General features: G+C 42.5%; 1 protein-coding gene across 3 annotated transcripts in view; it reads right to left on the reverse strand.

Moving 5' to 3' along the window:
* Window positions 1-15,290, reverse strand: part of EPHB1 (EPH receptor B1) — a 348,341-nt gene that overhangs the window by 21,751 nt on the left and 311,300 nt on the right. For 2 of the 3 annotated variants that reach the window (XM_060274588.2, XM_060274587.2), the window contains exons 13-16: window positions 9,760-9,909; window positions 5,860-6,053; window positions 4,129-4,284; window positions 1,860-3,105 (exon numbers count right to left, since the gene is read on the reverse strand). In XM_060274588.2, the coding sequence (XP_060130571.1) occupies window positions 2,997-3,105; window positions 4,129-4,284; window positions 5,860-6,053; window positions 9,760-9,909 (609 nt within the window). In that variant the 3' untranslated portion in view covers window positions 1,860-2,996. The remainder of the gene's footprint in view (window positions 1-1,859; window positions 3,106-4,128; window positions 4,285-5,859; window positions 6,054-9,759; window positions 9,910-15,290) is intronic. The other variant, XM_088670750.1, reaches the window with a different exon arrangement.

The following is a 15,290-nucleotide window of genomic DNA, read 5'->3' on the forward strand; positions in this document are numbered from 1 at the left end:
CCTGACGACCCAGGGGAAGGCAACACAAACCCACCAGGCGTGAGCTGGGGCTGCCAAGTGGACTGTTGCCGAAACATGAGCTTGAGGAGGGGGGGATTAGGGTAACCTTCATAATATTACTCAACTCTGCTTTAGAATAAATAAGTTTTATAGCTCCCACGGTGAGGCCAGAGTAGCTGTAAACACAGTGGCTGATTTATGTGACATCTGTGATGCTGAAAAAGAAGCTGCGGAATGCCGTGATATAAGAAGAGATGCAAGATATTATACGGAAAGATTAGCCTGGAGGTGATGATGACAGATAATTCTACTACACCTACATCTGCTGCATATGCACTTGCCCTCCTGCCCAAATCTACAGATGTGAGAGGTGTAATGAGCATGGGTGCAAATGACCTGCTTCCATATCTGGCCCAGGAAAATCAATATCCTTTCAGCTTTAATTCTGTGATGGCGAGAAGCTCTTTTCAGACATTCTGGGCTATCAAAATAACATTGCCTACCTGCACAAAAATAATTCCCATTTAAATAGGTGGTGCTTTTTACACATATTTCTCCTGTATGCATTGGTGATTAATATACAGAAATAGGCACATGCATGTACAGACACTTGCAGAGCTGTCTAGAATTAGGGTCATGACAGGAAAACTTGGTGTAAGAGCTGCAATGCTCCTTTAAGAGAAACGAAAACAGGTATGGATACTACTACCAATGGTATATGTGCATCTTAGGGTACATTCAGATGTGGTTTATTGCATTAGTTTAGCTGGTTATAATGCTAGCACTTCTTTTAAAACTGGATCACCTGTTGCACTATGGAATATACATAATGGAACATACCACCATATTGTGCTAATTTTTATTCACACCAGCGGGCGGCATCAGATATGTTGCCACCCTTTATGCACATGAGGGCTTCTGTTCCCCCATTAAAATGGTGAGAAGGAACTGTATGCCAGAATACCGCCCCCAATTTCATCATGTGAGCTGTGTTGGCATGATCCATGAAAAGTGCAGGGAAATTGCAACACTCCCCCCCCCCTAGAAGTAATTAACATGGAAATGAACACTAATTTTTCACTATATTTTCAGAAGCGGCCTTTACATTATGTGAAAGATGACATAAAACAAGTGTTGTCTGAATGAAGCCTTATTATACTATGGGATCACAATTTATAACACTGGGACACCATAAATATGTATGACTCAATGCACTGATGATGTGGATAATGTACCCACCTGCTAGTTGTCTAGTGAAGCAGTGGAATTATTTTCCTTTGAACTTAAAACATTTCTCCCCCCCCCCCCCAGACAGGCATCAGTGGAAGATGCTTATATTTATAAGATGCTGTTTTAGGGCAAGGGTTGGCCTAGATAATCCGTTAGGTCTCTTCCGATTCTGAAAGCCAGCTGCATTTCCAGATTTGCTTTAGAAAAAAATAGCTGATTGCACCCATTTTTTTAAATGAAGTGCAAGCTGACAGTTGGCTGCATCCCTTAAAAAGTGACAGTGTACAATTATAACAGTCTAGTTAAAAGCCTCATTAAGGGACAATTCATTTGCATAAACTCTTGTAGTGCCCGGCTAGCTCAGTCGGTAGAGCATGGGACTCTTAATCCCAGGGTCATTTGCATAAACTCTTCTGATTAAAAAAGGGGACTACTGTTCCTTCTATATACTGTGAGGTATAGCTAATTTGTTGCCTACTTTAAAAGAGCAATAGCACTGGTAGCTAAGTTATCAGAACAATAATATATAGAGGGCATAGGGCCAAATGAAAGACTGCTAAAGAAATAATAAGAGACAAGCAGTAATGGAAAGGGATGGACAGACAGATGGATGCAGCACATGAACCTACCTCTGATGGCATGAAACCAAAGTGAATATGTATCAAAATTCTTAGGTCCACACAAGGAAACTAAATATCCCCGAGTCTTCCTCTGCTGGTCCCTGGGATGCTAGATTCTACTGTTCGGTTGCCTCTACAGTTGTTCATCCTGTAACAGTTTTACACGAAACCCTTGTTGCATATTCCACTCTTCTGCGTTCTTCCTCCGATGAAATCCTTTGCTTTCCCTTTTCTCCCCCCATTTCCTATTACACGTTCCATGCGCAGTTGATCTAGACAGAAAGCAAAACATACCACTTCTGTTCCCCCATTGAATCTCCAATTTCCCCGGAGGTGGTGAATTTTATCATCCATCAGTCCCACTTGGTTGTTTTCTTGCTATGGACACGCAGTGAGTGACTCCTCAGTTAAGATGACAACATACACACACACACACACTCGCGGGAACACCTTTTCTCTCTTTTTCCATGAGGATTTTTCCCCCTTTTTGCAAAAAAATGCAAGCAAAAGAAAAAACAAGGTTTCCTATTGAAGGTACACCTCTTCTTCAATATGAAGACATTAACTGGATTGTTCTGGATCCCCCATGCAGTGGTCAGTGAAGTCCTTTGGTAACGGGTGGAACAATGCCTTGATATTCTAGTAGGTAGCTGTAGAGACTGTTGAAGAAAATTCCCCAGGGTTTATGAGCAAAATAGGGAAATGGGTGGGTGAGAAGGACTCCATCAGGAGAACATAAGAAGAGAAGAAAAGGAACATGATTGCTGAAGATGGTTGCATCTCTCTTCTCCCCACCAGCCCCTTGACTACTGCTCACTGGTGGTGGGATTAGAGTCTCTTTTCCTCCCAACACACATTGGTTTGTCTTCACTGCTTTTTTTTAAATATATGGTTTGTACATATTTATACTTATTTATATGCTGCTTCCCATGGCATCAGTAAGTGTGCTTCTGTTGGAGAGAAACGGAAGTTGCCATGTTGAAACAAGTCCTGTGTCCTCTTCGCCTGCAGCTCTTAAAAGTTCTCAGACGATAATCCAACCTCTGCAAACATCTCACTGTCTTGTCGGCTTACCCTCCCCTCCCACATCCAACCCTCCTCTGTCCTCCCCTCTTTTCCCCCATTGTTGTCAGAAGACACGAAGCATCATGCCATCGAAGTTGGTGACTGGCTCATCTGTACTCTCATAGACTGGACACTGTTCAGGATCTTCTTCTGGTGTCCAGCTAAGGTCACCCCTATTCTTAGAAGATCTCTGCAAAAGACAAGAGACAGGATCATACTCGTGCAGTAGAGACCTTTGTCCCAAGTCTCTCCTTTGGCTATGTGGACATGATACATGGCCTGGCAAATTCAAACTGCAGTATAGGAAACTGTAGGCTGGTAACCAGAGATCAGCAATCGGTGCTGATGGAAAGACATGTGATGAATGTGCATATGTGTATGAGCCAAAAGTATTACTTTTCTCAAAGCCACAACAAATGGACACTTGAGCACCAAAGGATTAGGGAATCTATTTTCACTTTCTGCAAAGATGCTAACTGCCTATCCACATGCTCTTTACTAGGCTTCTGCATTCAAGATTATGGAGCTGCTGCAACCCCTGTATTGGGGGAGGGGGCACCACATCAGAGACACCCAACACTATGGATTCATTGTGTCTTGACCTCTAGGTGGAGGGATACTGGGAAGATGGCAGTGAGTGGGTGAATACTTGAGAGTATTTGATGATGAATGAAGCTAATGGTCAGCATGGGAGCAAGGAACATGTGGAAGTTTTGGAGCGCAAATGAATTCTGGGAGCAAATTAATCTGGCCAAGAGAAATGGAGGCAAAGTGGTAAAGAGCTTGTGGGAGGAGACATTTTGTCTTACAAGTTATGACCTGCTTCCCTTCCTTATATATTTACTTACTTAAAATGTGTATGTATGTACACACACACACATTCATTTCAAAAGCAGTTCAGAAACTAAAATAATACCCAACAACAATAAAATATCCATGAAATAACAGAATTTAAATATGCCAAACAACAACAGGAAAATCAAAAGAAACAGCACAGCAATAGACTCCATTTGAAGTTAGAAAGGAAGTGGTTCATTTTCAAAGGCCAAGCAAAAAAAGTTAGCACATTCCTAGTGCTTAAGTTCTACTCTGATCCAGAATCTGCCCAGTGAATTGTTGAACCCTGGTTCCGTCTTCTCCCATCACTGAGGTAAGAACACTCGTTCTATCTGTGTGCTAAAAACTGAAGTGAGAATGAGAAGGCACCACTTACTCTGATGTCATTTGGGCAACTAATTGAAGGGACGTGAATCCAGCAGTCAGAAAACTGTCTCTGTACTGGTTCATTTTGATGGCGCTGAGCCAATCTTCTACTGAGGTAAAGGCAGTGAAATCAGGGATGGAGCGGTCCAACAGTGGCTGAGAAGGCCTAGATCATGAGACAAACAATAGGTCAGGGCGGAATAATCATTAACTATGAACTATGATAAGAAAAACAAAGGCAATATGAGAAAAAATTGGGCAATTGAGGTTCTGCTCATTCTCGTCTCACTAACCCACCTGGTCCTGTGACTGGACAAATTCCAGCCTTCAATCAACCTTCTCTTCCATCCTATTCACTCATTGATGCCAGATAAACCCTGGTGTTGTTCCTTCCTTCCCACATTTCCATGAGGCAAAACACAGGAACACCAGGCTCACCAGATGCTGCGACCAGATGACACCACTTCAGACTGAAGGATGAGGATCAAATGTCTGAATGTTCCCTCTTGTACTTTTTTAAAAACAACAACAACAGCAACAAAGCCCTCTCTGTGCAAATTCAAAACTAGCATGCCAGGGAGCTTATGTCAGAACTGCATCCTCAATAGGCCAGTTTTGGATGTGCAAGAAGTGTTTCAGTGCTGGCTATGGCCTGTTTGATGCAAATGGGGACACCTCTGCTTCCCCACCCATAACTTTCCAATGGAAAGGTGGCAGTCCATTGGCCACACAGAGTTTCTGGATGCTCTGGACAGTGTAAAGTTGCTGTACTTCCTGGGCTTGGAGAATCTGTGGCATCTGCATTGGCTGCAGCCAGAGCGACATTCCCTGCCCCACTGAGGATTCATCTGGAGGGAGTGGGGATGATAAGGAGGAATGTGTTTGGTATGGAGTCCTTGGATGCTCCTACATGGTGGTCTGGTTTGCCTACCACACTGAGCCAACCATGGCTTAGCATGACCATGGAAGCATGCAGGTTCTTGGAGAAGGGATACTTCTCTTGTCATTTTGTTGCGGTGCCATGACTTGGCTGAGCATGTCACCCAAACCTGGGTTCATAGTTTAGCTCTCCCCAGACTATGAGCTGTCACCAGGGGTGGTCCCATGGTTTACAGCTCATGGTTTGGCCAGGCTTAGCTCAATGCAGCAAAAGAACTAGGGAGGAATGAAGTGGCTATAATTTCCTCTTCCACAGCCTGCACACTCACATGACTTGGGCCATTCCTGCCACCTTCTTTTCTTCTGGGAAGTTGGGGGCAGGAGAATCAGAAATAGTAGTTTAGGAGTCAGTAAACACAATGCAGGCCTCTCTGCTTCTCTTTGGCTTTGAATCACAACCTTTAACCAATAGTTTATATTCTAAAGCTTGAGTTGATTCAATGCTTTAATTGACAGGAACTTTTATTGGAAGGACTCACTTAAGAGCACACTTGATTCTATTTTGACAATTTACTGTTATGTAACTGTACTATAGAATGAACAAGAACATTAAGCAGTAGTTTCTGTTAATTAAAATGGCAAATTGTCTCACTCTCCTTTAAAAGACCCATATATTAAGTGTTTCGTAATATGCAAATGTATTTAAATAAAACTGATTAATTAATCATTTTAAAATTTAAGAGAGATTATTAATCAACTAAGGTTTTTTTATTTAAAAAAAGCTGCTTGGTAGTTCTACTTGCAATGCCAAATATGGCTTTCAGGCCTCAGCCACTACGCAGCAAGGCAGCTGGAAACTTACACAGCGGTGATGGTAGCCACAGTTTTGAGGCTTGCCGGATTACGGATCATTTTGTCTAGCGTGTTAACTATTTCAGCAAAGCGTGGCCGGGTGTTGCGGTCTTTCTGCCAGCAATCTAACATAAGCTGGTGGAGGGCAGCTGGGCAGTCCATGGGAGGAGGGAGCCGGTAGTCTTGTTCAATTGCATTAATTACCTACAAAATTAAAAGTGCATCGGTAAGTTAAAGACGGAAATACAAATGTTAAGAAAAACAACTTGGAGTGTCACCAGTTTTTTTTTTTTTTGTAAAACAACAACAACAGCAACAAAGAATTGGGGAGGGGGATAACATATGAATTTGAAGAAAAAACTTCCTAGACCCTTGCTGGGTGTGCCCAAACCCTTTCATTAGGACCAACAATAATAGGTTTCATATTTATTTTAGAAGGCACCTGCAAATTCAGGTAGGTAGCCATGTTGGTCTGAAGCAGTCCAGTAGCACCTTAGAGACCAACTAAGTTTGTTCTTGGTATAAGCTTTCGTGTGCATGCAAAATTCTTCAGATACACTGAAACAGAAGTCACCAGACCCTTATACCGTGTTTCTCCAAAAATAAGACACCATCTTATATTTATTTTTCCTCAAAAAAAACCACACTATGGCTTATTTTCAGGGGGTGTCTTATTTTTTTCCCTCCTCCTGCCGCGGCCGGCATTGCTGCTGCGCCTATCACTATGTCTTATTTTCGGGGTATGGCTTATATTCCTTGAATGCTTAAAAATCCTGCTATGGCTTATTTTATGGCTATGTCTTATTTTCGGAGAAACAGGGTATATATGAAATTATTTTGAAACAATAACATCCCATACAATATATGATGTGTGTGTGTATGTGTGTGTGTGTACAAAGAACAAAAAACACGTCATCCCATAACAGTGACAGAAAAATCTGGCAGCACACTAACAATAAAACAAAAGGATATTCCCACCCACTAACCAGCGGAGTGAACTAAAAACTCAAATATATAACAGGAGTAGCAGTTTACCTGCCCTTGCTGCTTAGAAGAACCTCATTTGGCTCATCTTACTAATTTACTCTCAACAGGTCCTCCCATAGTTCTCTACTAGTGAAGCTCAACCACAGCATGAATGGCAACAAGGCTTAGAAAAGAATCTTTGTTGTTATATGGATTAAACTGTTGGGTGGTTGGAATGTGGTGAATTTAGCACTGGATTCAACCAGCTGAAACGTTGTCTCTCTTCCAGAGCCACCCTGCTCTAACCCTCCTGGGCAAGGTATGTTCCCCACCCTCCTTTTCCTTTAGAAATTGAGCTCTTTTTTCCAGCCAGTGTTCAGAACACTAATATGGAGTAAAGGAAGAGGTGTGTGCCCTCTGCACAATAAGCAACGGAAACGTTCCTCTCTCCGTAGGAAGCAGGGCATTGAGAGGTTAATTTGAGTTCTGATGCTTCAAGACAAAGGTAGTCCCTTCCCTGTTAGCAGCCGCCACTCTCATTATCTCTGCCTATCATGCTGGAGTGCAGGACTTCATCAAGTCTCTGTGCCTGGCTCATAAACCCTCTGAACATTTTCAAAGGCCTGCCAGGTTCCTAGTGTCCAATTACTACCACACTAGCTCCTCTTCCTCTGCTCCTCTCCCCTTCTCAGCTTCTTTCATCTCCAAAACTCTTTCTTTGCAGCACAGGTTCAAGGGAAAATAAGAAGAAGGAATGGCAAGCTGGAGTTTGCACCTCACAGTTAGCATTTCCCAGCCTTTCTCGAGGGCCCAGCATGCATCAACACTGGAACTGACTCCCAACATTTCTGCCTGAAAATCACCAGTAGATAAAACAGGCAGCCCCAGTGCTCAGATACAAAAGGTGTCACTGCATGGCTCAGTGTGGCTGTGTGATTAAGGAGAGGCTTGTTTTCCATACTGCACTTCTACAATGTTGTAATGTACAGTTGTGGACACCGCTAACAAACATCCTTCTTCATTCCAAACTCTGGTGCTCACAGCACACTCTGGAAGGGGAAATGGATGTGCCAGTTGTTCACTGCACAGCCAACAAGGCAAGGCAGGATTGTTTGATCCTAAAAAGAAAGTGCTTGCAGAATAGCCTTAGGGCTAGGAAATGCCCTTTTTGGGAGGTAAGATCAATTAACACAACATACAGTGGTACCTCGACTTACGAACGACTCGACAACCGGATTTTTTGATTTATGAATGGGGCTAATGGCCGCGTGCTTACGAATGTCTCGACATCCGAAAGGAAACCGTGGCAGTTTTAGATAGGGTTTTTTCGACTTACGAATTTTCCAATGCATTCCTATGGGAAATCGCGTTTCCAATGGTGCTTTTCGACTTACAGATTTTTCGACCTACGAAGGTGCCTTCAGAACGGATTAAATTCGTAAGTCGAGGCACCACTGTACATTTATCATGAATAGTATGAAGAGAATTATTATTATTATTATTATTATTATTATTATTATTATTATTATTAACATTTATATACCACCCTTTATCCAAAGATCACAGGGTGGTTTACAGTATAAGAATGCAGTAATATGTGGTTTCTTCCTTTATCTCATAATATGAGAACCAGGGAGGGGGTTAATACTGATTGACAAGAGATTTAGAATGAACAAGGTATTCAGAATATATATAAGGAAGCACTATCTTACCCAAGCATAATTAACATCTAGAATTCACTGTCACAACATGTGGCAGCTGCCACTGCTTAAGTGGCTTTGCGAGAGAGAAAACTGTGGGAGATGGTTCTCTCAAGAGCTATTAGTCACACTAGCGAAATGGACCCTCAATGTTCAGAAGCAACAAGTCACTGAGTAACAGCTGCTGGAAGCATAAAATGAGGTAGGGCTCTTCTGATGGCATCATGGACATTTGAACGGGATGCTAGATTAGATGGACCTTTTCCAAAGAGTGTTGGAAGGGAGCTCGGAGTTCCTCTAGTCCAGGCATCCCCAAACTGTGGCCCTCCAGATGTTTTGGCCTACAACTCCTATGATCCCTAGCTAACAGGACCAGTGGTTGGGGAAGATGGGAATTGTAGTCCAAAACATCTGGAGGGCCGAAGTTTGGGGATGCCTCCTCTAGTCCAACCCCTGTTCAATGCAGGCGGCAAGTACAGCATCCCTCTGCTAAAACTGCAGCAACCAGACTCTGCTTGAATTCCTCCAGCAGAGAACTCACCACCTTCCATGGCAGTCTGCTGCGCTGCTGTACATTTCTTACCTTCAGGAACTTTCTCCTAATGTTTAGCTGAAATTGGTTTCCCCAAAATCTCCACCCATTGCTTCTATTCCTGCTCTCTAGAGCAACAGAGAACAAGCTTATGCTGCCTTCTGCATGTATGTGTTTCAGATCATGCCTCCCCTTAATCTTCTCTAGACTAAACATACCTGGCTCTTTCAAATGTCCCTCATAGGACAATCTCCAGACCTCTCTTCATCCTGGCTGATCTCCTCTGGGCATCCTCAAGTTTATCAATGTCCCTATTCAAATGTCTTTCTTCATTTCAATATTGATTTATGTGAGGGCTACACTAACCTACATTTTGGGGGGAGGGAGATAGAGCCCAGGTAGACAGGAATGATATCAGGCAGAAAATTAATGTTGCTGTGTATGGGAAAGAAAGAGTATTGTACAAGTATATTCCATTGTCCCGACGACCAAGCCACTCCCTATGCAGAAAGAGAGCACTTCCCCTTAAAGGAAAAGCTACAGTAAGACATATTCCATATAGAAGGTTTTGCTGAAAGAACGACAGTTGACATGGCACTGGAAAACGATTGAGCAATTCTTGCTGGAAGCGTGGTTGTGAAAAATTCTTTCCACTCTCAAGAAAAACAAAATATGGCTTCTGTGGTCTAAGGGAGGGGTTCACAAAACTCACATCTTGGTTGGACATGTCCCAATAGGGTCTTTCCCCAAATGACATCACTTCCCACATGAGAATCCCATAACTCCACACATCGCTGGCAGAGGTAAATTTGCGGTAGGCGATGGCTTCTGGGGCTGTCCACCTCACTGGGATCTTCCCACCCTGAAGGAGAAGAAAAGACCAATGTTAACTATAGATGGCTTTAAAGGCCATTATACAAATTCATGGAGGACATGAGTATTGATGGCTACTAGTCTTGTTTTATTCTGCTTACAGTTTTACATGTTGTTACTACGACTCTTTAGACATAATTCCTTAATATGTATTAGCGTGTTTCAGATTCCCCCCCCCCCGTTTCTGCCGCCCATGTTACAGTTGTTATCTGATTTTTATATTTTGTGCCACCTTGGGAAACCTAAACCTAATAGCGATGACACTAACAAACAATAACTATAAAATTATTTTAAAAATTCATTCCAGTGGCACCTTAGAGACCAACTAAGTTTGTTACCAGCTCCTGCCCACCTAGCAGTTCGAAAGCACGTCAAAGTACAAGTAGATAAATAGGTACCGCTCTGGAGGGAAGGTAAACGGTGTTTCTGTGCGCTACTCTGGTTCGCCAGAAGCGGCTTAGTCATGCTGGCCACATGACCCAGAAAAACTGTCTGCAGACAAACATCGGCTCCCTCAGCCAGTAAAGTGAGATGAGCGCCGCAACCCCAGAGTCGTCCGCGACTGGACCTAATGGTCAGGGGTCCCTTTACCTTTAAGGTGCTACTGGAATGATTTTTTTTTGTTTCAACTACAGAATACCAACACAGCTACCTACCTGTAACTAGAACTATAAAATTATAGCTTACTTCCCAGGAGCCTTGCACCTGGCATTGCTTGGGAATTCTAAGAAACAAAAAACAGAAACAAAGAAACCCCCGCAGTGCTCTTTTGCAATCAGAGGTTAAAGTCAGTGCTATTTTGAAAGGTTTAGCCCACCATCTTGATTTAAAATGGCTTCAAGTTCTATCCATTCATAGATGAAAACCTGCTCTCACGACTCATTATGCAAAATTTGGTTACAAACATATAGGTATCCAAACATATAGCAAACATATATGTCCAAACATATAATAAACAGAGAAACAACTTCCCAAAATATATAGCAGACTAGCTGGATATACCTGCCATTGCGCAGGAATTCTAGGAAAACACCAAGATTTGTAAATTGATTTTATTTTTTAAGGTTAATGCAGTTTATTAGTTTCTATGATGGTGTACAGCCCCAAGGCACCAGATTAGCTCAACATGGGTCAATTCAGAAAACACCTGGATCTGGTTCCAAATCAATTGCAGGGGGCAATAAATCGTCATTAGGGTTCAATCTGAGCTGGGTGCTGGTTCACCATTCCCTTTAAATTCAGGCCAGCATCAAGTTGTATGCTACCTTCCTAGTATCTGGGGATCAGAGTGGTGCTTGATAATAACATAAAGCTGGCTACCCCTGCTCTTAATTGTCCACATTAAAAAAAAACAACCCCAGACCAATTGAAAGTTTTTAAAAGAAAGCCCAGCGTGAATGCCAGTGTCTTTGGTTCACTGCAAATCCTGACAGATCAGTGGAAAATCACAAAATACAAAATTTCAGAGTGCAACACTATTTCAGCCAAACAAGTGCTGATGTATGAGGAGGAGGAGAATGATTTAGGTTTCCTTAGGAAATCTCAGTAGATATTACAAAAGACATTGTTATTATTCTCCCTGGTAAAGTGACAGGTTCAGAGAGCAAGAGCAATACACCAAAGAGCAGCTAGACAGACCATGACTAGATTACAGTTGGCTTTTGAACTAGCTTGCCATAATTTACATCTTGGACCCTAGAAATTGTAGTTTTTCCAGAACCGTAATTCCCACGATTCCATGAACAGCAACAAAACTGGTTTAGGTCTGTGCATCCAAGAATAAGTCTAGGTTCATGACTTTAGCTTAGGGATGGGAAACCTGTGGTCCTTCAGATGTCACTAGACTACAACTCCCAGCATCCCTGCCTATTGGTTTTTCTCGCAGGGATGATGAGAGTTGGAGTCCAAACATATTTGAAGAGCCACAAGTGGTTCCCATCCCTGCCCTAGCTTATATGCTTACCTTGTTCCTGAACATGCACCTTGAAGGAGGAGACACAGGTATTTGCTGCACAGGTGTTTGCGGTGAAAAAATTAACTTTATGACATTTATTCCAGCTGTGATGTCTAAATGTAAACACTAACTAAAGTAACAAAATCTCATTCCCATGAATGCCAAGGAACATTCAAGTGTTTTGGAAAGGACAGCATGTTTCCTATAGGGAATATGTAGGTGCCCTCACACTTACTAGTCCCAAAAGCAGACGTCAAAGGCTGACAGCAACAGCTGTTTCTCTGCACCTCTTTGCATATCAAGTAGAAACTATGGCCTTCAGGGTTTTATCCTGAGTGACACTTCCTTACCCTTGGCAGTTTTCTATTGTGACACAGGCAAACTTCCTTTGCTTCGGGCCTCTTCCCCTAAGAAAGATGGCAAGCGAAGGGCAAGGAAGTGGAGTTGCCCTTGGCGCAAAGATGACAGCTCATCACAAGTACACCAGATGAGGAGCAACACATACTTTGGTAGCTCGGTTTGAAATTATATTTGTCCAATTCTAGGAGGCAACTAGTGTGGGTTCCCTTTCATTATATTCCAGGGCATGTCGGCAAACATGCCTCTCTGAGTGAGCACATCTCAGCATAGCTATAAAAGATACCTACTGCCAGATTGTTAGTAAGGGGCCTATTTAAAATCAGAAGATGGAGAACATGCTTTTGATGTCTTAATGGTTCTTACAGTAACAAGTTGGGGGATTCTGTGCACAGCAGGGGACTTTTTTGATCCATGCTTTCCTGGTTTAAATGCAGATTCCCATCAGCGCTTTGCATTTCATACACCTCAATCAACTTCAGTTTCCCTGATCTAAGCTATTCTAGTGCAGAAGTTGCCAAAGTGAGTTCAAGGTGATGGTGCTGTTCATGCTCATTTGAATATTGTTGAGTGTGTATTCCAAATATCTAGATCATCAAAGAAATGAAGAAGGTAAAACTGCGGTCTTGGGGAAGAAAGTGCAGGAGTAACTGAGCACCAGGGGAGAATAAGAGATGCCCAGCAATAGTAGGAGGGGTGAGTAGCAGTAGTCAGCATATTAAAGTGTTAAAGCCAACATGTTAAAAGTTGCTATTGATATTGGGAATATTGGTAAGAACAAGGGATGGAACCCATTAGCTGAGTTGACTCATTGTCTTGGACTGATTCTTTAATTATCTTATCTTCCCCCCACCCCCGCAAAAAATCAAGGGAAAGTGTTAGTTTTCTGAGCTAATCCAAGGCACATGTAAAAATTATATACAGGCACCCATCCTACAACTACTATCAGCACATCAGTATGTTGGAATATATATACCCCACTCTTGGCTGCGACACCAATGGAGTGGGGGCAGGACTTATTGGAAGGAGGGGAGAAAAAGCTGTGAGGAAACTCTTTTCCACACTTCATCTGTAGTAGGCTTCTTGAGCCCCCAAAGCTGGTTTCTGAGCCTAGCTCTGGCAAATTTCACTAGCATATCAAATGGAAGATTTGGTTGCCTTACACTTACCCTAAGACTGGTGACTGGGATAATATCTCACCTGTACAAAGGGAGGATGAGACAGCTCGTCTAATCCTAATAAATTTATCAAATTGGAGAGAGCTTCCCAGTCAAAACATCTCTTCATTGGGCGTGAAGATTAAAAACCTTGCATTCATTCCATGTGTGGCAGTGTGCCTCTCATCTGAGCCAGTTACTCTCCAACAGGAGGCAGACACCATTGTGACCCTGTTTGATGGGTAAGGACTGCCATGTCACAATGGAAGAGTGAGGAGTGCAATAAGCAGCAGCCGGAGCATGTGAAGTGTTAGAAAACAATTATCTTGTTTCCATGTAAATGATTCATGCCATAATTAAAACTAATGGGAGGAGGAAGAGAAGCACAGACAAAGTAAGACACTGACTCTGGGAGGAGTTGTTTGCTCTAGTTTTCAGCTGCTTTTCAAAGATGGGTGGCAAAACAGATTTGGTTGTTGTAATAAAAGCTCTATTTAAATAACCAAAAGAGGAGAGATTTGCTTGAAGGTTGTTTTTGCCTACCTTTTCCCCAGAGCAGAGCTATGAACCTGCCGTGGGAGGCTGTGATGTAATTGCAGGCAGTGCATCATTTCCCAGCTGCTGGGAAGGCCATTTATGGCATAAATTAACTATAAAAATACAGATGAGAAAATCTGCTTTTTCTCCAGAGGTGGGAGAGGCCACTTCATGCTCAATCCAGGCAGGCAGAGTCGGGCAGTTTAAACTCACATTGATTTACTTAAATGGGCCGCAGTGTGCAGCCTGGAGAGGAAACTGAACTCCCAGTTAAGCCATGGATGGCTGATTCAAGGATTCTCAGCTGGTGTAAAATGGCCTGGCTGCAATGACTACAAGGGCACCTATGCCACTGATTTGCAACCACTGGAAAGTGGCTTTTCGGATCCAGTGAAATTCATATCAACTAACACCAGCTGGCTTCTTGTTTCTGGCTCAGTCGCTGGTATTTGCTCTGCATGTGATCCTGTTCTAGTCTCTCCAGTGTCAGCTATAAATGTAAAAAAAAAAAAATCCTTCCAGTAGCACCTTAGAGACCAGTTTGTCATAGGTATGAGCTTTTGTGCGCATGCACACTTCTTCAGATACACCTATAAATGCCACAGTAAAGTCCCCAAAACATCTTGAAGAAAGGACATTTCCCATTTCACTGGACCTTTCAAAAGTTGTGCCTTGCTCCTCGTTTGGCAGGATGTTAGGAAAAGATCTGATGTGCTGAGAAGGGAATTCTGGAACAGACAGTACCCATTTAGCTTCACTCTCTAAATTAATGGAACACATATTAAAGGTTTTTCTGCAGCATCTATTAAGGGGGCCCTTATCTTTTATGTGCTGTAGTGGTTAGACCAAGATTGAGGATACCTGTGTTCAAATCCCAAATCAGCCACAAAGCCCACTGGGGGATTGTGGAGCAGGCCAGCGGTGGCTGAATCTGTCGGTGTTGGTTTCTCTCAGTTTTTCAATATTAAAATCAGTTTCCTACATTTCCTCAGCAATTTGCATCATCATCATTAAAAAACCTCATGAAAATGTCATGTCCAGTTCTGTTCAATAAAGCGGAAGTTTTAAAACTGGGCTACTATGAAAGATATACCTAGCCTTAAAAAGTATAAGGCATAGGAAGAAAGATTTTAAGTTGAATGATTTTGGGAAAATACTATTCAGTGTTGGAAACAAACCTTTCAGAGAATTATGGCATTTTGAGCAGTTCAAAGCAACAAAAATGTTTTGACAGCCATCAATCACCAGTGCTTTAGGATATCCTGACTTAAAGCCAATTAGATAACCCACTGACCTTGGACCAGTTGCAGTCTCTCAGCCTAACATACCTCACAGGGTTGTTGTGAGGAGAAAAATGGGAGGGGA

The sequence above is a fragment of the Zootoca vivipara genome, chromosome 5 (genome assembly GCF_965207765.1).
Source record: "Zootoca vivipara chromosome 5, rZooViv2.hap1.1, whole genome shotgun sequence".
NCBI lineage: Eukaryota > Metazoa > Chordata > Lepidosauria > Squamata > Lacertidae > Zootoca > Zootoca vivipara.